We start from the raw sequence: 25,371 nt of genomic DNA, 5'->3' as shown, positions 1-25,371 counted from the left end.
TCCATATACTTGCAACAGAAATAAAGTATATTAATAGCAGCACTATTAAAAATAGCCCCAAATTGGAAACTGTGTGACTGCCAATCAGTATTAAAGTGGTAAGTATGTTGTATTATGTTCACACATAAATTTACTGTGCAGTAATGAGAATTAACGTTTAAAGGAATATGCATAAAAGTGGGTAATTTTCAATATATCATATTGAAGAAAAGGAATAAGAAGAAAGTGTAATATACAGTTCCATTAATATACAATAAAAATGCAGCCCAAACTAACATTTTAGAAGACAGGATCGTGATAGCCAGGTCAAAGTGAGGAAGCAGGTTGCAGTGGTAATAACATAAGAGAAGCTTCTGGAGCAGTGATATGGTTCTCTTTCTTGACATAGATTCTAATTACTTTCAGTCTGTGACAGTTCATAGAGAGGTAACTTTATAATGCATGCATTTTTTTTTTGTTTTTAGAGGAGCATTATGGCATAGACAAAACAAATTATCGCTAGTCCCATTATAAAGAGAAGTGAATTATGTTAAAGCTATCATTAGTTTTCAAAGGTCACAAGGGTAATAGTTGTTTGTGTAATAGCTCAAATTTATGTCTTCTTTTTTCATCTCTTTTCTAAAGAACTTAAAATTTGTGCTCTGATTTGGCCAGAAAATTACAAAATGTGATGGCTATTAAATAAATGTTTCAAGTTTACATTTGAAATTAGTTCAAGTCAACAAAATAAAAGAAAATCTAAGATTTTATGGATTCTATGGGATCTAATTAAATTCATAATTTTGGGAATAATTTTATTTTTATAAAATTTTGAAAAATGGATAAGACCATGCTAGCTAATACTGCTAATGGATAAGAAACAGTTTAATTATTGGCAATAATTAATTTAATCCTGTTTTCTATCTATACAAAACAGTAATACATGTGAACCTCAAGAAATTATATCATGTAAGTGTTTAAAATAATTTATATTTAGTAAAAGTTTAAAATATGAAAAGAATTATTTGGACATAAACATGATTTATCTGAGTAGATCCTATACTTGTAATTTTCTACAATTTTTATTCCTTCATACATAAAAGATGATCTACATAATGATTAAGAATAGCTTTATTTATATATCTTTGAAAATACATTGAAAAAAGAACAGAAAAATAATTTTCTGTTAAGCTTCTGCCTAAAAACAAAAATACAACTGTAAATATACAAATTAGTTTCTTTTTGATTTTAAAAAAAGATAATAAAATTTGGAAAGGGAAACAAAGTGGGTAGGTATCCTTTTTTAAAAAAAATCTGAGGCTGGGTGCAGTGGCTTACACCTGTAATCCCAGCACTTTGGGAGGCCAAGGCGGGTGGATCACCTGAGGTTAGCAGTTCGAGAGCAGCCTGGCCAACGTGGTGAAACCCCGTCTCTATTAAAAATACAAAAATTAGCCAGGTATGGTGGTTTGTCCCCTTAGTCCCAGCTACTCGGGAGGCAGGAGAATCCCTTGACCCTGGGAGGCGGAGGTTGCAGTGAGCCGAGATAGCGTCACTGCACTCCAGGCTGGGCGACAGAGCGAAAATCCGTCTAAAAACAAACAAACAAACAAAAAAACCTGAATGTATTATACTTACTAATCTGAGTAGCCACAACTAAAGATAGCACTATTTAATTTTACCAGACAACATCATTTTAAAATTATACTTATTAGTTCACATAGTCATGCTGCACCACATACTTTTTAACATTTATTTCCCTGGTGAGTTTTAGCCTCCAACCTCCATATTGTACTTCTCCAACAAAAAAAGAAAAAAAAAAAAAAAAGGAAATTCTATGTCATTCAGTTACATTTATCAAACTTCATCCTATTCCCGATAGTATGTAGGCTCTAGGTCATGGAGGGCTTTCAAAGGAGAAAGCATCTTTTACTTTCTGTTTTTCAATGAAGTCATTTTAAACGAAGAGTTAAATAAATGATTTGGAATTAAATAGAACTACTACATGACATAAACCACACAAATAGAAGATCATGACGAAAATGGTGCTAGTTATTAAAACTTTATTTCTTCCTGAGGATTACACCATCCCAGTTTGTATAATTGTTATGCCTTGAGTATTCATTAAACCTGACTCACCACTGAGTGAGCACATTAGTGAGATAACACAGCGAACTGTCTTGAGACTAGAAATCCATAGGGGAAATTATGTCGGCAGGGTCAGCTAGATAGTGTGTCTGTACTTCTAGACTGCGAACTTTATTATAAAAATGTACTTCTAGACAATTTCATCATAAGCTAAATGAGTATGATCCATGGGATTCTCACTGTGTTAATGCAAATAAGTACTTCTGCAAAAATGGAGGATATTCATTTATTTGACTATGTCTGAGTGTTTTACAGAGTCAAAATGAAGTGTTTATAACTTTACCCAGCCTGGTTACATGTGATTTAAGTAGCCTTGCCCTTTTATTGTTCTATAATATTCATATTATATATTTGAAGTAGGACAAGCAGATTTCCCATAAGGAAGTACAAGTAAGGGACTGGGAAAGTGAGCACGAAACAGATAATGCAAACAATAGCAATATTTAAAGCAAATAACTATTTAGATATAGGTTAAGATCCGCTAACAGCTGCAATAGATAATAAATACTTATGAATTTTTGCCAATTTTCAGTAGTATATGGAAGTGAGAACAAATTTGGAGGTAATTGTTTTTTATGTTTGATAATGGTGTTATGGTATAATTACATATCCGTAAAAGTTAATAAGTATACTTTGAAACAAAAAGGAATATTTATTATAAAAGACTAAAATTTTTCTGTAGCTGTGGGTTAAAATAGTACCAATATTCTCTTATCATTGTGTTATTCTCTAAAGGAAGCTCTTATTAAACATAATGCAGGATATAATTCTACTGATGTCCCCTTAATAGTAAGCAAGACTCTGGACTAAAAGAAGTGCTTGATGAATAATTTCATAGGGGCCCTTGGATTTTTAAATCATGAAGCAGATACTCAAATTTATGTAAATTGTAGATGACAAAATTACATAATGCCAGTGAATTGCAGGGAAGGATAGTGCTAATTATATCATATGCATCTTGTGGATCACAGGATACACAAGACAAGATATGTGACTGGTTCCGTCCATTTAAGAAACACAGGCATATAAAGAGCTAGATATATTTAATGTGCCTTGAGTGGTAATTAAAAAATAAATTTTAAAAACCTTCAGAGCACAGAACCTTTTCTTCAAGTTCAATTTGATGTAAGGCCCCATTATATACAAAGTGTAAAAGTAAGGCAGATTAAATGGGGCAGGTGTCTTGGAAACCAGCCCAGAAACTTATGAGAACCCTCCAGGGATTCCAAGCATTCAACAGAACACATGTGCATTTTAAATTATACAGTGTTAGAACCAATAAAGCTTTAGCATTTATCTGGTCTCACTTCTTTATTGTACAGATGAGTATTAAAGTTCATCAGGTTTGGGGGTTTGCCTTTAATCCTACAGAAGATAATAAGAAACTATGTCTTTTGAAGCCAAATCAATGGTATTAAACCATTCTATTTTTAATGTTTTGTTCAGTTGGTCTCTATTTTAATAGCAAATATGTTGAAAGTGAAGTTTTTTTTTTTATTATACTTTAGGTTTTAGGGTACATGTGCACAATGTGCAGGTTTGTTACATATGTATCCATGTGCCATGTTGATTTCCTGCACCCAATAGCTCATCATTTAGCATTAGGTATATCTCCTAATGCTGTCCCATTAAGTTTTTAATATATAATAAAATAAAAATAAAACTGAGTCATTTCTTAAAGGGTGCCTTTGAAGTTAATAATGGCTGAAAATATAAAAGTCCTTTGCTTCTAGATAAGATTTAAAAATTGTGCAAATGAGGATGTCAAGGATTAATAAGTGAATGTTAAAATTTCCAAACTTGGCCAGATGTGTTGGCTCCTGCCTGTAATCCTAGCACTTTGAGAGGCCAAGGCAGGAGGATCCCTTGAACTCAGGAGTCCGAGACGAGCCAGGGCAACATAGCAAGACCTCGTCTCTATTTAAAAAAATAAATAAATAAAATAAATTCCAGACTTGATTTTAACCAGTTTTAGAAAGTATCATAATTGAAAGTTAAGGAAGATTCACATTTTCAAAAGTGATCCTAAACCTGATTATTTTTATATTGCTCTTAAATCCTCACCCACTAGAAATCATAAAGTGATGAATTTGTTGGATACTGTTTATAGAAGGGTCTTTCTGAAATTAATTTCTTTGGAGAAAATTGCTGGTAATTTGCTCCATTCTGATGCAAAGGCAAGGATGTGAGTTCATGCTCTAGTCTTTTCTGGTCATGCTCTAGTCTTTTCTAGTCTTTTCTTTAACTAGTCTACATAGAAATCTCAGTATGTGTCTCTTAATGTCAGAGCAATGCCGTAAAGTGGTGTCTGCCTAGTTTCTGAGTGGTCTATAGGATGATAGATGGGCAAGGTGGTTGTATTTGTATTTGTAATGGAACAAAGGAGAGTAGCTGCTAAGTTGCGATCATTCTTAATTTCTGCATTATATCCAAGAGAAGAATGCATATGTGTTTACATTGACCAAATTTGGACTATGCAGAAGAGATGCATTCACTGGGGAAGAAGGGACTTGATTTAGACTCTATGCAATTGGGCAATGAAAACTGACCAGGCAGAAGTGGGGGAGAAACCACTGGACCCCTGGCTGTTAAAAAGTGAATAAGCAATATCTGTAAGTGTTAGTGCAAGTAAGGAAACATTTCCAAAAACCTACAGAATGTATGCTCTGAACAAATGAGTTAGTTTTAAGCATCTCCCAGTTCCAAGAATCGAGAGCTATCTTTGGGCATTACCAATGAAATAAGATCTTAGTTGCTTTACCTCTCTTATCTACCCACCCATCTTCAATGCCCAACTTTTTATCCAGGGGCAAGAGAAGAAATTTCCTAAGTAAGTAAGTTCAGTGAGGCAATAGGGTAAAAATAAATTTGCTCTTCTGGTTCGACTCTGAGTCCTCTTCTTCAGTGTTCTGGTTATTTATTACCACTGGTGCTAACAATACACTTGGAAGGAGATTAAGTATGCACTATTAGTTTGGATTAGGAATCTCCCCAGTTCTCTTCCACTGACGTAATTCAGTTCATGTATATATTTGAGACAGCCTAGTGCAGGAAGTGAGAGGAGACTCTAGAACAAGCCTGCCGGGGATCAAGTTTTAGCTCTACTGTTTACTCGCAGGATGACCTTAGGCAACTTTTACTTATCTTCTTGGTGCCTTAATTTTCTTACCTGTAAAATGAGTCTAAGAATAGCATGTACCTTATATGCTCTTTTGAGGAATAAATGAGTCGCAGAATTCCTAGCATATGTAAAGTAGCATATGTAAAGCATATGTAAAGTTCCACAAAATTATTGTTGCTAATATTGTTATAAATTACAGTTAGTTGGATATCTTGTTACTGACAATGTTAGATCAAAGGCCGTGTATATTTATGTGCAGTATTTATTAGATACTGTCAAACTACCATCTAAAAGCTTTTTACAAATAATTCTCTCTCTAGATATAGTATAAAAAGCTAATTATAAATGGAGGCCACGTGAAGGAAACTGTCAGGAGGTTCCTTTAGCAATGAATGATAGTTTATAGAGAGTCAACCACTTTGAAAGTTATTTGGGAGAAATATACAGAACAGGTGGACTGCATGACCCGTTTGCCCTGTGAAAATTGGTATTTGAAATGACCTGATTCTCAACCTGAGAATTTTCAAAGTGACAAATTACACTCATTTGGCTTGTAATGATGTTCTGATTATAGGCTATAAGACCAATGATGGATTTCCCTGACTTCTTTTCTTAATGTTCTCAAATCCTGTTGTGACCTTTCCATATTCAAGCATGTAACAATGATTTCAGAAACAATTAAAATTTTTATAATTATATAGTTAAATATGTATTTCTTTTCTTAGTACAAACTTATATGCTTTACTTTAAATCAGTTATTCTATATGCAACTTAATTTTAATGTTATGCCTTTAATTTACATACATACAAAACTGTGTGGTATTTAAAGCAGTCGTAAGAGTTATCTGATTTCTCTTGTCTTTGGTAGGATTTGTGAAGCTCTGCAAATCAGAGACATTTTAGAGCTCTATGAAAGATATTGGCACTATTTGTTTTGGCTTGTTTTCGTTAATTTTAATTCTCATCATTGATTTATTCTACATCCTCAGTATTTATTGAGTTTCTTCTGTGCAGCAGGAAATAAAGCCAGGCACTGAAAATACAAATGAGAACAAGAGAGATGAGGTCACTGTCCTTATGATGATTGCAACCTAGTGGGGGATGAACAATATTACATTTTGACTTGTTGACATAGAGAAGAAGAGTTAGATCACCTAAGCAAAATAGAGAAGAAGACTGGTATTTAAAACCTAAAGAGAGGCTGGGTGCAGTGGCTCATCCATGTAATCCCAGCACTTTGGGAGGCTGAGGCAGGTGGATCACCTGAGGTCAGGAGTTTGAGACCATCCTGGCTAACATGGTGAAACCCCGTTTCTACTAAAAATACAAAAAAAAATTGGCCTGGCATGGTGGCATGCCCCTCTAATCCCAGCTACCCGGTAGGCTGAAGCAGGAGAATCACTTGAATCCGGGAGGTGGAGGTTGCGGTGAGCCGAGATTGCACCATTGCACTCCAGCTTGGGCAGCAAGAGGGAAATTCCGTCAAAAAACAAAAACAAAAACAAAAAAACTAAAAAAAAAAAAACCTGATGTGAGGAGAAGAAGCAAATGAGAGTGAGAAAGAAAAGCAAATTAGATGGGATGAGAATCATGACCGAGCTCTAAAGCAAAGTGTAGAGGAGACTGTCTCAAAAGAAGGTGGTAAATAGAGCATTTAGAGTAGAGTAAATAGAGTAGATAAATAGAATAAAATCCACATATGACATTAAAATATGGAAGTAATTGAAATATTGACCAATACTGACCAACAAGCCTGTTGGTTGCAATGGTGGGTGCTGAAACCAAACTGAAGAAGATTTAGAAGTGAATTGGAGAATTAGAGGCAATACAAATAAGCATTACTTACAAAAAGTTTAGCTGAGCAGGATGCAGAGAATTGGGATGTTTGTTGTAGAGAAATGAGGAATAAAGGGAGAATTTTGGAAAGGACAGCATAACAAACAAACAAAAAATCCACAAAGGGCTGAGGTCGATGGTGAAGGTAAAAAAACAAAACAAACCAAACAACCGTGAGTGAATAGAGTGAATAAGACATGGTTCTAGCATGGGAAGAGGTCACGATGCACCTGCAAGTTGAGGTCAGCCATACAGACCTAATAATTATTACACACAAGAAGAGTCTTGAATGAAAGAGGTTTCCTGGACCAGAACACCAGGTTCAAGATATTATCTGTACATCCTAGTGTTGTGAGGCAAGGGGAGTAGAGTGATAGACTAGACACAGGCACACAACTTTACAAAAGATACAATAATACTTTACACACTTACCAATCATGGGCTATATCCTTTTCTTCTTCAGATTAACTTTTCTATTTAAAATACTTAATTTTGAATTAAATAGATATTGGCTGTAAATAAAATCTCCTTTTATGGATTATTCAAGGTAACTATCCCCACCTCTCTGTTTATCGAGTCCATTGTAACAGTAAAGCTCTCTGTGTCTATCATGTCTAGCCAGTCTGCATCCATAATAAGCACTCAGATTACAGTTGAATGAATGAAAGGATTATAGATATGCAATACTGGTATTTTATTAGATTATTATCTTTTTAAATATATAATAAAATAAATGAAATTTCCTGTAAATTCTTCCTGTTATAGCCATGCTGAGAGGAAGAAAAGACAAAGCTGCTTGGTCATGATTGGCAGAAATGGGAAGTTAAGTACAGCCTGTCCTGGGAATAATTGTCATAACAAGGAAAACAAAAGTGAAAAACCTCATAAAACAGTTGAAAATAATGTGAGAATATAGGGGTAGTTCTTTTCTTTTTCTTTCCTTTTTTATTTTTGTTTTTTTGAGATGGAGTCTCGCTCTGTCGCCAGGCTGGAGTGCTGTGTCATGATCTCGGCTCACTGCAACCTCTGCCTCCCGGGTTCAAGCAATTCTCCTGCCTCAGCCTCCCGAGTAGCTGGGACTACACGTGCGTGACACCATGCTCGGCTAATTTTTGTATTTTTAGTAGAGACGGGGTTTCACTATGTTGGCCAGGATGTTTTTGATCTGTTGACCTCATGATCCGCCCACCTCGGCCTCCCAAAGTGCTGGGATTACAGGCGTAAGCCACTGCGCCCAGCCTCAGTTCTTTTCATTTTTATGACAGTGACAGTTCTATTGAGAAATTCCCAACATATTGTTATTCTTGCATTATTATTTCAAATTTTGAGGAGAATATAACTGTTACAATTAAATATGGGTATTGAATTTAAAATGTTTTATTAATCTTGATGATACTTTTTTACTGAATTTTATGTGCCTTGTATTAAATTGTTTTAATTTCATATGAAAATACCAAAAATGTTACACAATTTTCCAAAAACAAAGCAATGAGAAAGAATGAAAATATGATGACACATACAACCTACATTTAATCTTATCGTTAGAAATACATTCCTAATATATAGTTCCATATACATGGAATACAATGTATAGTTCCATAATAGGAAAAATTCTAAGCTTCAGCAACAGCTCTAATTTCTCTATTATTAAAACTTTAATTGCAATAGTATATGTTTTTTTTTTATTTAAGTATATTTTAATTTGCCATGTGGTTATTCATTTCTCTGATTCTTTATCAGAAAATCATTTCAGGCAAAAGGGAGTTGGAAACATAAGTATACGAATGAAACCACATTTATAAAGAGAGTTGCTGAGTTATTATTATATCTTAGGACTTGACCTAAACTTTTTACATCTATTAACTCATATACTTTTATTTTATAAAGATGTGAAAACTGAGATAAATGGACACAAAATTTAACTAGTTCAAGGTAGTTTAACTAGTAAGGGGCAAACCCATTATTATCCTTATTACTCTGTTGTACACTCAGTGTTTCCATAGAGTCCAGTAGCACTAATAAATCTTACTGGTAGCTATGGTATTCAGTATGTACAAAATCGGTAGCTATGGTATTAAATATGTACAAAATTAAATTGACAGACACAAACTTGACAGATTTCAATATTTTATTTTTTATTTTTTAATTTTAAATAATTAATTGACAAATATAGGCTGAAAAATGTCTATTTTTTCAAGGTATACAATGGGGGTGATTTGATATATGTATGCATTATCTAATAATTACTGCAATCAAATTAGCTAACATCCATCACCACTCATGTTGTACATAAGATTTCCTGAACTTCATCTTTTGCCTAAAAGTTCGTACGCTTTGACCAACATTTCCCCATTTCCATCACCCTGAGCTTCTGGCAACCATCATTTCAGTCTCTGCTTCTAAGAATTCAAATTTTTTAGATCTGTATATAAATTAGATTATGCAGTGCTTATATTTCTGTGTGTCCAGTTTTATCTGTGAAATGAATGTTAATGAAAGGAGTAGAGAGGATGTTTTGAGTTTAAGATTAGGGAATGAGTGTTACAGTAACCACTGAGGAAATATAGAAATGGAGAACAGAAACAAACATCATTCATTTGTTCGTATTGCTATATTTTGGTAGGAAACAAATAGAACCTCAAAGAAATAAACATGCATAAGTTTGTAAAATTGCTAAGATGTAGGAAATATAACCTTCAACTTAGTGTCCTAAACTATGGAATTAAGGGGAAAAATCTAAATTTTAAAAGTATGCCATGTTTACAACTTTCAGTAAAATTATTCTACAGATAAAGCTTTGAGTATACATCTCATCCATAAAGACCTAAACAGAAGTACATGCATAAGAAAATGAAATATTCAGTTAAAAACAGAGTTCAAAGGAAGAGCAGAATAATTAATGAATGTGCATTCTTTTCAATATCACTATGTTTTTGCTTCTATTATGACATGAGATTCTGTCTGTAGCAAATCATCCCAAGGGCATAAAACTCTAAAAATTGACATTAATGTAACAGCATTAGCAAGAACTAGGTTTTTATATGATAAATAAAAAGCAAAATCTAGAATCTGAAAGACATTTTCTATTTTGTAGAAAATGATAAGAAAATGATATGACTAAAAATTATTCTGATGTGTGTTTGATCAACTGACTCTTGAACATGTATTTTGACAGCATGTGCAATACTCCAGACATGATTGCTGTAGCTGTAATGCACACTCCAAAGTGTAAAAATGAAATGTTAGTCAGACTCTGGTAATAGTTTCTCAGTTATATACATTCAAAAGTGCCAAACCTAGGAATTAAGTCACTGAATGAAGAAATAAAACTGTGTGATTTACATTGATCATATGTACTTATAATGAGGATGGAGAGGTAGTTTAAAATTGTGACAGAGGTAATTAATATCTGAGTTTAAATAATTAAAATAATCTGACTTCTCAAAATGTATTTTACATTCTCAGTCAACTTAAGCTGGATCAGTGTATGAAGTTTTTGTAATCCTACATGATTTAAATCCTAACCAAAAACCCTTTGGTGTGATTAAGGTCCTATGGCGTGGTGGACACTGAGAAACCCCACTCAGTTCCCACTTTAAGAAAGAATTTGCTGCTCCTCCTTCCGGGAGTTTTGTCAGACTTAGCTGTCAGCACCCGTAAGGACTGCCTCAACCGCAGAGAGCTACCTCACCAGGAATCATGCCCTTCCTGGGTCAACCCACATCCAATGACTGATTGAGGCTGGGCAAAAAGGGCTGACCGTTTCTTCCCAAGACAAGATAACTCTGGTGAGCCATTTCAGTTCCACAGCTTCCTATGAGGATTGCTGAACCTGCTGGGCCCTCATTTTACATCACAGTTGAATTTTTCTTTCTTCTCAATCCTTGCTTCCTGCCCTCCTTTCCACAGGGGTTGATTCTTGAGCACTAGATGTTTCTTGGAATCTACTTCACAAAGAATCCAAATTGTGACATAAGATGTATGGATCTCATCAACAAATGTATAGTCTAGGCCTTAGGGTCACAAGGTCAAATTCTAGAGGAGCCAAGTGAGTAACTTGTGGAGTGAGTGAGTTCAAGTATCAAGTAGTGAGTGTGGTGGTGATATGGCAGGGGCCAGAGACTGGAGAGCACAGACCTCTGAAAAATCAAATTTAATCAAAATAAAATGTTGTGATTTTATTTTGAGGTGAATTGGTTTGGATCTGTGTCTCCACTCAAATCTCATGCCCACTTGCTATCCCCAGTGTTGGAGGTGGGGCCTGGTGGCAGGTGATTGGATCAGGGGGCAGTTTCTCATGAATGGTTTAACATCATCCCCTTCAGTGCTGTTCCTTTGGTACTGAGTGAGTTCTTGTGAGATCTTGTTGTTTAAAAGCATGTAGCACATAGCACCTTCCCCTCATTCCTCTTGCTCCAACCATGTGAGATATGCCTGCTCCTGTGTTGCCTTCTTCTATGAGTAAAAGCTTGCTGAGACCTCCCCAGAAGCAGAAACCACTATGCTTCCCATAGAATCAGTGGAACTGTGAGCCAGCTAAGCCTCTTTTTTTGTTTGTTTCATTTTTGTTTTGTTTTTGTTTTTTGAGACAGAGTCTCACTCTGTCACCTAGGCTGGAGTGCAGTGGCACGATCTCAGCTCACTGCAACTTCTGCCTCCCAGGTTCAAGCGATTTTCCTGCTTCAGCCTCCTGAGTAGCTGGGATTGCAGGTGCCCAGCACCATGCCTGGTTAACTTTGGTATTTTTAGTAGAGATGAGGTTTCACCATGTTGGCCAGGCTGGTCTTGAACTCCTGACCTCAAGTGATCTGCCCACCTCGTCCTCCAAAAGTGCTGGGATTACAGGTGTGAGCCACCGTGCCCAGCCCCTCTTTTCTTTGTAAAATACCCAGTCTCAGGTGTTTCTTTATAGCAGTGCAGAAACAGACAAATACATGAGGCAAACAAAATATATTTTGTAACCAAAGAGAAGCCTCTCTGTTAAATCTTCCAAGCATCAAGCCATATGTTAAGAGACATAGAAATAAAGCAATGCTCAGGGATTTCAAATCTAAAATCCTGATGAACATGTTGCATTTTCTGTCTAAAATAGGACTGTGCAAGGTCTAACACATATCGTTTCTGTGTTTTCTCATATGAGGGATAAGCCTTGCCAATTCCCTTCCAACTCTGTGGCTAACGAGTTGAGAATATAGAGATGACTGGGATCATAAGAAACAGTAGACTGAGCTGAGGGATTTTCTAGGCAACTACTGAGGGGGTTGGGAGGGAAGTTCTTGAGCATGGCTAACATGGAGCCAAAATATCATTTAGCCATTGTGAAATGGACAGCATTGCACCTTTGGTGACAAAATACTGAGTTTGAATGTTGCCTTTACTGTTACTATGACTGGAGACATAACCAGTGATCTCCATGCCTGTCTCCTCCTCTGCCAAATTATGTTAATATTAAAACTTCCTACTATATCTGGTTCATATCATTCTTATGGGTAATCATGTGAGTTAACGTATATGAAAACCATTTTTATGTATTTTTATATGTATTTATTCTTCAGAAATTTTTCAGGTGCTACTCATCTACCTAAGCAGAATCTAGTTATTTTAAAAATATGTATATGTGTGTGTGTGTGTGTGTGTGTGTGTGTGTGTGTGTGTGTGTATTCATTTGGTGATCTGTCCTTTCTGAATTTTTAATGTAGTTAACTGGATTCTATCGATTTGCATTTTAATGCAATTAAGGTAAGTATAAGTTTCTTTTTTCCATTTACTTTGAGTAAGAATAATCATGTAGAATACAGTGGATGAAAATGTTCTTTCAAGTTGGCCGGAATGTATTTTACTGGAAAGAAAATGATATAAAAAATGCACTGAATTATCACTTTCTTACCTTGAATAGAGAATGACCTTATAGAAAGATGAATTAAAATGCTTTAGAAGTTGAATGGAAACCTGCTAGTTCACTTAATAAAATGAAGCGTTGACTATCCAAGGCTAGCAATGGAGAAAAAATAATTCTTATCATTCTGACTCTTGTCCTCAAGATTCACTTTCTTCTCAAGGTCTGTTGATAATAACTACTGGAGTAAGGCTGTGGGAACAGAAAAAACAGACATTGTGTGTTCTTTAAGACCCCTGCCTAATTTGGCTATAAACTTCCCTGTTTCTCTCTATATTGTCTACAGTACACCCTTCAAATCAACAGCATGGAACTTAGCACATAAAAAAGTACTTGCTGTGAGATTTCTGAATGAATATAAATGTCAGAGACCAGAACGAAGCATTCAAGAGAGTTTTTACCACTGTCTCAGAGATCAAATAAAATGATGCAAACATGGAAAATTAACTTTCCATTATGTATCTGGGTGGCAAATTCAGGCTCAGTTAAGACCTCCTGTATATAGGGGTACCTTCTATTCTGGTTTGCTGTAACAGTCCCATTTATGATTTTTGTCCTAGGATAAAAAAATCATTTCTCTTTAAAGTCTTAAATGTAACCCAGTTTGTATGCAATATATGACCACTCTACATTTCGATATCCCTATCTTCATTTATAGTTTGCGGAAAGAGTCAGTCCTCCTCCACTTCTAAGGAACATCTGATATCTCCAGGATATTTTTTTGGATTCAGGTTTTATTAATGTCTTTCATTGCAAAATGTTTCCAATTATAAAACAATCAGAGAGCTCTGCATTAATAAACTTGCCTGTCTTTCATAAGGGCCAGAGATTTTGAAATGCCTGGTGGACAAACATACATATGCAAACACACATACCCAGTGCTACTAGCAGGTTGTTACAGCCATATCTAAAATATTCCAAATTCGGACTTGTGTGGCTCATACTTGGGTGGAGATGAAAAACCTCACGACTGAGCTTGGAGAAAAAGCAGCTGAAGCTTAGCATCCAGGCCAGGCCCAAGGGAGCAAGACATGGAGGCACACTGGATTCTTACCCCTTCTTGTCTAGGGTCTTCCTCCAATTCTGATGACCTGTCTGAAGAGCATCTTCCTGTGAAAATGATTAACCTTTAGAGTAGTGATCTCATTCAGACTGTAGTCCCAATCAACTTTGAATGGTTTTACTTCATGACCTCAGTAAAGAACACAAAAATAATAAAGTAAGATTAATATCTACATAAGAAATACACACTACCACTGCATAGATTATTTCCAGTATAATAGGATAGGCCTATGTCAGTTTGTAAAAACTTTATTAATAGAAGTTTTGTTGTCCTGTTCTATAATTGTATGGCATTCTTATACTTACGAATGTGAGCTATTTATGTCACATCTTGTGTCTTCTGTTTGACAAAATGGTTCACCATTAGAGGCTGGCCCTTTAACTACTCCTAATTATTTATACAATGGCTTACACACTCTCATAAGTGGCCGCTAAAGAGAGAGTTCACATGCTTTTAATTATATTGCTGTGCATATTAACGCAAGATAATTTTTGCCACTCCATCAAGACTGCCCCCAAATTGTCAGGGATTCCAAGAAAGAAAATCTCTCTCTCTCTCTCTTTTTAATTCTCAAGGAGGCAGCCCAAAAGAGAAAGAGAAGAGAGTAATAAACCAAGGTAAAGTTAAGATTGGACTAACTCAGCTGACAGATAACTATCCCCATGAAACCCAGGCTTGGCCCCTAGTAACAATGCCATGGAAGAATAAATAGAAATGCACTTGGAAAAAAATGACACTTTAGGAAATAATCAAATGGACTTGCATGGGTCACAACGCTTACTTCATACCAGGAAACGCTGCGTGAGGGTTCTCAGAAGTCGCATGACTCATATAGGCCATCAACTCTCAGGAATGGGTTCTGAGAATTTCAAATAAGACAACCCCATGCCGAAAAAAAAGAAAAAAAGCCTTGAAATCTTTATTGTATTTCATTAACAGTTTTTCTAGCTGTTACTTTTCAAGGCTTAAGAAATAAAGAAGACAGAAACCAATAGGTGGCCAGATAAGACTGTCAAATGCAATTTATAAAGCCTTAGAACTTTCTGGTCACTGTGAAACATAAAAACATAAAATCAGATGCATAGAAAATGCAGATTATAAACATTTTTTTTTTTTTTTTTTGCTGTTTAACTTACCACAATGCTATCTTGTATTTTACAGGAAATCATTTGACTCAATTAGTGACAAAAATAAAAACATGATTGTCTTAAAAAATAGTTCTAATTAATATGATCCTTCATTTTTTTTTTTTTTGAAGTGTCAACCCTCCCAACAGCATTTTGGTTCCATCTTTGAGAAAGAAAATTCGTCTTATAAATTGTGTGTATGTTTGTGTGTGTGTGAGTTTTCTTGTCTGATAGTTTTCTAACCCTAGACCACAGATTCTCGGGTGTAGTGATAATATGTGTATAGATCTTCCTTCTCCAACATTATCTATCAGAGTGCATATTAATGAGTGGATAATTGGAGAATACTTTTTTACGATTGTAATATATATTTTCACTTTCAAAGCAGTTTGACAACAGAATACTGTAATGAAAGTGAAACTTAATAAGAGACTACTGATATTTCCTAATACCGTGTGCGTGGATAACTAAGCACATCTCCAAAGTGAAACAACTTTCCCATTTTCATCCCATTTCTTTGCCATTCTTGTGTATAATTTATTTGATTGATTATTAGGAAATACAAGAAGACTATGAATATGAGTTTATTATCCAGTTTAGAGAAGTTTATATTTGAGCTGATATGAAATAGTTTATACCTAAAGCAACGCAATTCCCCAAAATCATGATTTTCAATTATGCTGCTCCCACTGCCTTTTTGTAAGGAATACTCCTAATGACACAGGTGCCATGGCCTGTGACCAGTAGGTGAATGCCAGAATCACAAAACAGCAAGTTTACATCCTGGGAATCCCAGCTTAGGCAATCTGAATATGACTTCATAACAACAAATGACTATGAAATTCTGACAAACTAAAGGACGATAGTGATATGTTTGTGTAGTGAATTAATGGAAAGAAAAGTATTATCCAGAAGGAGAGAAGCTGGAAGACACAGGCTGATTAAATATTCACTAGATGGATATCTCTGATGCTTAAACTTGGGTACACAATGTAGTTCAACCCCAGTTTTTGTTAATATACATTGTTGTAATCTTCCACAGCATGTTTAACAAAGTAGATAATGTAAAGCAGTGGTTCATTCCTAGCTGCACGATTGAATCCTTTAAGGAGATGCTCTCACTCCAGATTTTCTGTTTCCAGTATTCTAGGGCAGCAGATCTCAAATAATGGTCTCTGGACTTACAGCTTCAGCATCATCTGGGGACTTTTTAGAAATCCAAATTCTCAGATACTTCTCTAGACCTTCTAAATGAGAAAATATGGGCGGGTCTCAAAATCGTGTTAAAAAAAGACTTCCAGGTGGTCTTACTGTATCCCGAACTTGAGAATCAGTATCTAGGATGAGGTCTATGCATCAGTGTCGCTTAAATGTTTCTTGCAAGTCTCATGGAATCTGGAGTTGAGAAGCACAAGCCTTATAGGACCTTCTTTAAAAGGGGAAGGAGCATAGCATAGTGGTTTTAGAGAGTCGTGAGGAGCCAAGGCTGGCTTTGGAGCTGGAATATCAGGGTTAAAATTCATGCTCCTCCACTTCCCAGTTTTGTGACTTTGTATAAATTAATCTGTGCCTCAGTTTACCACCATATAAATCTGGTGATAATAATTGTACACACTTCTTAGTGTAGTTGTGATGATTAAATAGGCCAAGAAATGTAAAGCACCTAAAACAGTGCATGGCACCAAATAAATGCTCAATAAATGTGAGCTACAATACTTATCATTAAAGTATTATAATTTACATGCCTTGAGTATAAAGCGAATATCTTTTTTTTTTTTTGAGGCAGAGTTTTGCTTTTTTTGCCCCGGCTGGAGTGCAATGGTGCGATCTCGGCTCACTGCAACCTTGGTCTCCCAGGTTCAGGCGGTTCTCCTGCCTCAGCCTCCCGAGTAGCTGGGAGTACAAGCATGTGCCACCATGCCTGGCTAATTTTGCATTTTTAGTAGAGACTGGGTTTCACCATGTTGGTCAGGCTGGTCTCAAACTCCTGACCTCAGGTCATCTGCCCGCCTCAGCCTCCCAAAGTGCTGGGATTACAGGCATGAGCCACTGTGCCGGGACCGTGCTTTGTTTTTATGCTATAAGAAGTAATTAATTTTGAATAGGTTGAACTTAAAAAAAAAAATTAAGTTCTCAAACTTTTAACTTGCAGTAATGAAAACTCTTAAATATTTGTAAGTGGATATTTTCCGTTTCACCAATATCTATTAAAAATATTATCTTAATGTAGGATGGATGAATTTCTAGGATATATATTTCATCATATTTTTATCAGGTTATATCAGATATGGTTATTTGCCACTGTGACCATCATTATCAATAACAGTTGTTTGTCTCCAATTTCACAGGCTACTCCAATCTTCAGTTTTTAACCTGGAGTCCAAGAGCACCAACTTTAATGGATTGAACTCTATATGAATATAGTTGGTGTTTTTGGAACTCTCTTTGATTTTATAGATTTAAATTATAATTCTGAGTTAGAGTCACTAGACTCTCAAATGAATTCTTGGCACAAATATTTTGAAAATTAAAATATGAGGGACTCCCGTGTAAGAGGAATCAGACTTTTAAATTAATTGGCTCCTTTTACCTATGGCCTTTGCTTTGTCTTGTTTTCTCGCCTCTCTTGTTAATTACTACCTCTAGATCTGCTTATTATTCATTTGTGCTCACATATTTCACCTAGAAAATCTGAAAAACAGATCTGTTTAAGATAAGAATATACAGTTTTTGAAAGTCTGTAAATGTAAACCACACAGACTTTCCACACCTGGATTTAATGGCATTTGTTTTTTGCCTGTACAAAGTTCCTTTGGAGTATCATTTCATATATACAGTAATGATGTCAGGGTGAGTGAATTTAGAACTGCTTATACAATTGCCCAGTAGTCTGATTTCCTACAGGTTACAAATCTTGTATCATTCATTCCTGGATCACAGAATCTATTGCATTTCCTAATACATGCTATGTACTCAGTCATTAGTTTATGAGTGAAGAAATTATAACAACTCTAGGACATGCTGCTTTTCTGTAGAAGTTCTGTAATAGGCAACAGTGTAAATAATTAAAATATCAGTATTTGAAACAGATAAGACTGAAGATTTTTTCCTGATTACTTTTTAAAGTGTGTAGCTGTTGAGATCTTTTTATGTTTTATCATTGTGGGGCAGATTGGTTAGTTTATGACTGTAGAGGCTTATTTATAACTTAAGTTTATTAAGTATTTATTTTATATGAGTTCTTCCTTTGAGCTATGCCAATATCTAATCAGTTTACTTACAACCGTAAGATTTTTTCTTGTTTGTTTGTTTCCTCTTATTAATGAACAAATCACTTTGATATTGTGGCAGAATACTTACCATAGTTAACACTGAAAGTTACTCACTCATTCAACAAGTGTCTATTGAGTATCAACACGTGTCTTCTAACATACCTGTTTACTTTTACCTCCGGTTACTGCACATGCTCCATCTTCAATTTTGACATAGGTGTATTTGCTGAGTCAGAGCTCGCATATAAGTGATTCTACCTTTATCTCCCTTGGTTCTTACAATTTTAGCATCTCGTTCTTTGACGTCTACTGCTGCTGCCATCTTGGCATAGCAATTATTTATAGAAAGCCATGCCATGTAATAAAAATATAAATATTATTTATGATGCCCTAGTTATTGCTGAATTTATTTATATGGTCATATTTTATTTTTGAGATTTTCAGTAGCTTTCTTATACAGGGTACTTGATACAGAACACACTATTTAACCTTGTGTTGCATAATCTTTTTAAATCAATTTGACAAAGGGGTTTCTTTGGAAGAAAGATATTTGTTTTGTTTGCTGTTTTGTAAATAACATCTTCAAACTTGTTATGCTTTTTAAGGCTGGAAAGAAAGCCATATTGGAAATTAGAGTTGGATTCTAGCCAATATTCTGACAAGGTGTCATCTAACCTTGACATTCAGATTAACACGGATCCCTTAGTTTCTACCATGAATATTTACATATACCAAAGTTCAACTGTCCACTTTATTTGAAAGAACCTTTTTCAGACTGCTGATACATCTACTCTCTATTATATAGAAAAATATTTTAGAAAAATTGGGCTATTGCCAATTTATTCATATCATTGCATACAGCCATCTGGCAAATATTTTTCTTAATTGCTTTTTGGTGTGTTATGCACAGCAGGGAGCTGCTGTAACTCTCCTGACTACAATTTTCATATAATATGGAATGTATCCTTTAAGTAGATATTTCCACTTTCCGTTCACTCTTTGCCTCCTTTGTGTAAGTTCGAACTCTCCTTTTTCTTTTTTCTTTTTTTAAAATTTTATTATTATTATACGTTAAGTTTTAGGGTACATGTGCACAATGTGCAGGTATATCATTCACTTTAATAATGGACTTATGAGATATTTGATGGAAGTTTCTGCAAAATAACATATATATATATATATGCAAGTGAACATTTACGTGTATATGTATATGTGTGACATGTGCACACAAGAAAGAGTCTAACGGTAAACTTTATTCATTTCTTGTTCTCCTAATCTACCATTAATGGTGTGGGTATTATATTTCACCTGCCGACAAAAGTTAAATATATTTTAATACACAAACTGAACATTTGTTTATTTTCTACATGCACCTGTAGGCTTTTCATCACAATTTTCTCATAAAACTGTATTTAGTTTTTACATTGTTTGTCAACATGTCAGAATTAACTGTGACACTTTAAAATTACATTTTAATTTATATTAGTCTGTGGACACTACTGCATACCAGTTGAATCAGAATCTGATGGAATGTAGTCGTTAAGAATTTTTGGGCATTCTGATGTACGTTATCTTTGTTTAAGACCTGTTTTGTTGTGTACATTATTTGGCTTATATCTTGTTTTAAGTTTAGATAATTTTTAATAACTAGTGATACATTATAAAGCCTACACTTTTTTTCATTTAAAATGGAAAACAAGGAAATGCAATTAACACTATAAATTACTTGTATTTATATATCTGACTACTTAGAAGAAATATCCAGGATCTTTAATTTTTTTAAAGAAAAACTTTAAACTTTTAAGAAATGTTAGGAGTGATTTTCTTACTCTATTCAGCAGCTATAACAAAATACCATAGACTGAGGTAGCCTATAAACAGCAGAGATGTATTTCACACAGTTGTGGAAGCTGAAAAGTCCAAGATTAGGTGTCAGCAGATTTGGTATCTGGTGAGGATCAGTCTCCTGTTTCACAAATGGCACCTTTTAGCGGTGCACTCACATGGTAGAATGGACTAGGTAGCTCTCTGTGGCTTATTATGTAAGGGTTCTAATCCCATTCATGAAAGCTTTGCCCTCATAACTTAATTAGTTCCCAAAAGTCCAACTCCTGAAACGATTACATTGGTGATTAGGTGTCAATATATGACATTTAAGGGGACCCAAGCATTCAGATTGTAGCAGTACTCTTAGCAATTTATTCAATTTCATGTCTTCTAAAATATGTACTATGCTTTTTAGGACATCATAGGTGATTAGCAAATGTTAATTAAGTGAATGAAGAATATTCAGAGTAGCGTGTGGGATATAGAATGATGGTTAACTTGGATTTTGTTGTTTCCATTTGTAATACACTAAGTTTCATATCACAGTTATAAATTCTTATTTTGTAATAATAAATTCACCATTACACCTTGGGTAGGACAGAATTTTTACAGCATAAAGTTGTGAAAGCTCTTGAAAATTTCTGTTGCCACTTAACTGTTCAAACAGCATTCAAAAACTTATTTAAATTAATTATATATGGAAGAATATAAAAGTAGATCCACCTAATTGATATACCTAATTATTCTAAACTAATTATAATCCATGCTGCTGCTATGACCTTGCAGAAAGACTCCTTAGCATGTTGAAATATCACAGTCTTACTAGGTTTGAACATTTAATGGCATCACGAACACCACCCGCAGTAAATTCGTGGGGCAAAACAAGCTTTAAGAACCTACGTCTAGGGAACTGATTTTGTTTTTATGGCTTTAGGTTACAGGTGTTGTTATATGCTTCTGGGACATAAAATTACATGTTTTATATCTTTTTCAATTTTGTCACAATTAGGAATGTAGGATATCTTAAATTTGTACCTTAGTTCTTTGGTATGGAAATTGGAGAAAATGTAACTATTTTTGTAAGCCTTATTAATTAAAGGATGAATGCACACATGTATTCAACAGGAACCCAATGGAATAATATAAAGTGCTTCTTGGTCTGGTATCTAGAACATTTACAGTTAAATCAGATTATTATAGATATTAAATTATGTATTATTAAAACTATAAGCAAATAATTTGCACATGGATGGAGAGATGGCCAATATCCTTTTCTTTAGACTATACAAAGTATTTATCAGTATCTCAACAAGCCAAAACCACATCCGTTCACATTTTTAAGAATTTTCACATTTACTTTAGAAAATCAAAAATTAAACTATAGATATTGTGATTATTATTGAATGTTAAAATAAAATGGAGGTGTAGTACAAAACACCTTATCAATTATGTAGTCGTAATTGTTTGCATGCATACAGCATTTAACACAAATTAATCAGAATATTGTTATGTTAAAATAAAATTTGTCTTATTCATTGGGAAAAGCTTTAGCATTCTTGAGCTTTAATTTAAAGAGTGGGAAAGAATGTGTACAATGGTAATTTTTGGCACTCAGGAAGAAGCAGAATGTTATCTATCTTGGATGTTATTCTTGGTCTGTATATCTGCACAATTTTCCTGTGATCTACCACTAGGGCAGGTGTTGAGAGATGGAACTTGAATAGTCAATGGAAATTAAAGATACTGTGTTTGAATCTGTCATGCCAAGCAAGGATTCAAGATTGTGACTATAATAACAAGAGAACAAAACAGGAGTGTAAACTATTTGAACTAAAGTGTAAGGTGGGGCTTTCCCACAGAGAATTTAATAAGATCCTGACTATTGGGAACAGGACACAAAGTTATTGATGGCTTATAAAAATCTCTGACCTGCAAGTGCAAACTTGAGCTAAGGGTTATGTAGACTGATTCAGGTACCCATTCCAAATACCTATTCCAGGATGGCATGAGGACTGGCCAATCAATAGGAGACTGAGAGTATGTGAGGACAGAAAACTAAAACTTTAAATATAGGAAAACCCTCCCCTCCCCAAATAGTAAAATATCATATAACTCATATGCATAAAAATTGGCTGACCACTAAATATTATAGTTGAATGTAAACTGCATATGATCAGGGCAATACAGATGCTTTAGTCTCTTCCTGGTCGTATGCCTTGTCAAGAAGAATTGAACAGAAGCTCTGAAACATTGAGTTAATTGTGCTTTTTAATGGCTTCTGTTAAGCAGGTATGACTGTCATTCTTCCAACTTAAGCAAAACTATGCCTATGACTTATTAAATAACTGTTTAATACATTATTAAATTTTTGTGTCTGTGAACTTGAGTAACCAAATTAATTGAAATGCTGTGTTAGATCATAAGCCCCTTTGAAGTTAATTACAATCAGTTGCTAGAAAGAATTTTCCAAGATATATTGAAAATATACCAAGCTATAAATATTTCCAAGGTATAAATTACAATAAAAAATGTTTAAAGTGTGGAATGTAACAGTGGACAATGGTGTATGACCTTGAGTCAACTGACAATGAATAAAATAGAACATATTAAAAGTATGTTTTAATTATCACTTCAAACCACTTAAATGTCTTTAGACTAATAAAATCCAATCTGTGCTAGGCAGCAGGGGAGGGTGGAATTGATGTCTCTGTTGTAATGTTAATACCAGTTAGAAGACTTTGTAGTATTTAGAGCCCAAGTAGGCTGACATCTACAAAATGTCATAATTTTGTTTCTTGTTTTCAATGTTAGGATGACCTTGGGTAAAAGACAGCATCTTTTTATTTTAGCTTCTTTATGGTAAAATATACATGGTTGTAAGTTTCAGCTTTTATTCAGTGGGTTTACTTGGTGATATCAGATTCTGACTCTAAAACCGTGAAAACTTGAAAGGTGGAACTACCTATATGGAAATTATTGTAGAGGAGATCTTAAGAAAAAAAAAAAATCTTTGACATTTTCTTCCTGTACCTGCTTAGCTTATAGGCAAAAATCACCACAGAAAAATAAGTGACAATTTAATTCTTAAAACTCCCAATATAATTTTCCCATTGCATCATTTTATATCATGCTCAGTAAGTTTTTAGATTCAACCTAAAATTATCTTATATTTATAAATATTCTCTTCTTTTTCTTTGTTCTATGTTCAATAACATAAACCTGGTTGAGATTGGGCTATAAGATTTGTATCCTTAACAGGCAGGGGTAGAACAGGATCATTTTTTTTTAACCTGGACTGGCACATTGATGCCTCATCTGTGTTATGATTTAATGTAAAAATAATTCTGAATCTGTGAAATATATTGATGTTTTACTTTAATGTGATTGCTTTATCGACACCTTGATGTTCCCCACTCTTGGCATCCTATTAAGAGATAACTTTGAGAACATCAAATGGTAATGGTCCCTAGGCTAGGGTCAGGAATTTATTGCCATTTCTAGGGTTGATAATGGGTTTAGCTTGGGTTTTATTTATTTACTTATGAGATGGGTCTTGCTCTGTCACCCAGGCTGGAGTGCAGTGGCACAATCACAGCTCACCACAGCCTCGAACTTCTAGACTCAAGTAATCCTCCTGTCTCAGCTTACCAGATAGCTCCGACTATAGATGTACAACACAATGCCCAGTTAATTTATTTATTTTTATTTTTTTCATAAAGACTCTGTCTTGCTGTGTTTTCCAGTCTCAAATCCCTTGACCTCCCAAAGTGGTGGGGTTACAGGTGTGAGCCACCATGCCCGGCCTAGCTTGGGTTTTAAAGTATAGTGAGGCATCTGGTATGGGTGGGAGCTTGTCCTGGTCACATGAGGCAGGATGGGAAAAGGGCAGGGAGACTTGCAGCTAGTCATGGAAGTGGGTCCATCAACAAAGGTATAGGTTATTGCAGAGGTTGTCTGTTATAAAATGCTATTCTTTTATAGTCTGCTATCATGAAAGCTCTGATTGTCTGCTCTGTATTAAAAAATTAAAAGATACGTGTGTTCTACACATAAGAGAGAATATACAAGGACTGAGTAGTGTCCCTCAGAAAACTGAGAAGAAGAAACAGTGGCAGACACTAGCTGAGTCTTGCTATGTTCCCCAAAAATGGTACTTGCCACATTATTGCTTTCCCCTCAATCCCCAAAGACAGTAACATAGCATTATGGCAAGATATTGCAACTAAAACATCCTGGAAAACCTGTCCAAGCACATACTTAGAATTTCTTAGCAATATCTCAGGATGAGTATGGGATTGGAAGGGCTGGCCAACTTTCCATGGTGGAAGTCAAGAGCTCATACTCCATAATGTGTCTTAGAGGAGGACAGAGAAAATAAACAGTGGCTTTTCATGCCATGAAATAATGAAAATGCATTGATAGATCAAACTTGAATGTGCAATACATTGTTTTCTGTTATCACTAATCAAATACGTGTTAACACTGAGACATTTTATTAGAAAAATTGGTTAATTTGGCAAGACTGTATCCATTGCGAAATATTGCCTCTTTTGTACTTACTGAACTTAGGCAATAGATTGAAAACATAAAAGGCTAAAATGCAGTGTTTATTTACAAACGGAAATAATTCTAAACTACCTGATCATTTGAGGTCCATAACCTGAAAACACTTTAATCACCTAGATTCTATAAGCTGAGGAATTAATTTATTTAACAATTTTCAAAATACTGAGATATTTAAGAGCACCAGGACACTCCATGACATATTTACTGTAAGAATTCTTCATGAAGTACTAGTAATTAAAAACTCAAGGAGTGTAAGAGACTTAAAGAACAATTTCTTCTTTCAGAGTTATTAAAGAGTACCACGATGGTGAGATCTGATTCAGGAGGACAAGTTTACTGTGATTATCACAACAGGCAAGGTCTCTTTGTTGACCGGAAATACAACAAAGCACTTTATCTTGAAGAAGGGCAACCAGAGACTTATTATAGGACAGGTCAGCTGGACCATTGCCCAGGGCTGTAATCTATAAGGAATGTCAAAATGTCATTAAAAGGCAATGAGCTGGAGAACATCTTATTTACTAGAACTCCCCTAG

General features: G+C 34.9%; 1 protein-coding gene across 4 annotated transcripts in view; it reads left to right on the top strand.

Moving 5' to 3' along the window:
- Positions 1–25,371, top strand: part of NCAM2 (neural cell adhesion molecule 2) — a 574,592-nt gene that overhangs the window by 195,052 nt on the left and 354,169 nt on the right. Inside the window, exon 1 of one of the 4 annotated variants that reach the window (XM_032175139.2) lies at positions 24,897–25,269. The exons of the other annotated variants lie outside the window; for them this stretch is intronic. Within the exon in view, the coding sequence (XP_032031030.1) occupies positions 25,140–25,269 (130 nt within the window). The 5' untranslated portion in view covers positions 24,897–25,139. Of the gene's footprint in view, positions 1–24,896; positions 25,270–25,371 lie in introns of those variants that run through there. 4 annotated transcript variants of the gene reach the window in all.

Source organism: Hylobates moloch, unplaced genomic scaffold (assembly GCF_009828535.3).
Source record: "Hylobates moloch isolate HMO894 unplaced genomic scaffold, HMol_V3 SCAFFOLD_14, whole genome shotgun sequence".
NCBI classification, from domain to species: Eukaryota; Metazoa; Chordata; class Mammalia; order Primates; family Hylobatidae; genus Hylobates; species Hylobates moloch.
This window is presented reverse-complemented; position numbering and strand designations above follow the sequence as displayed.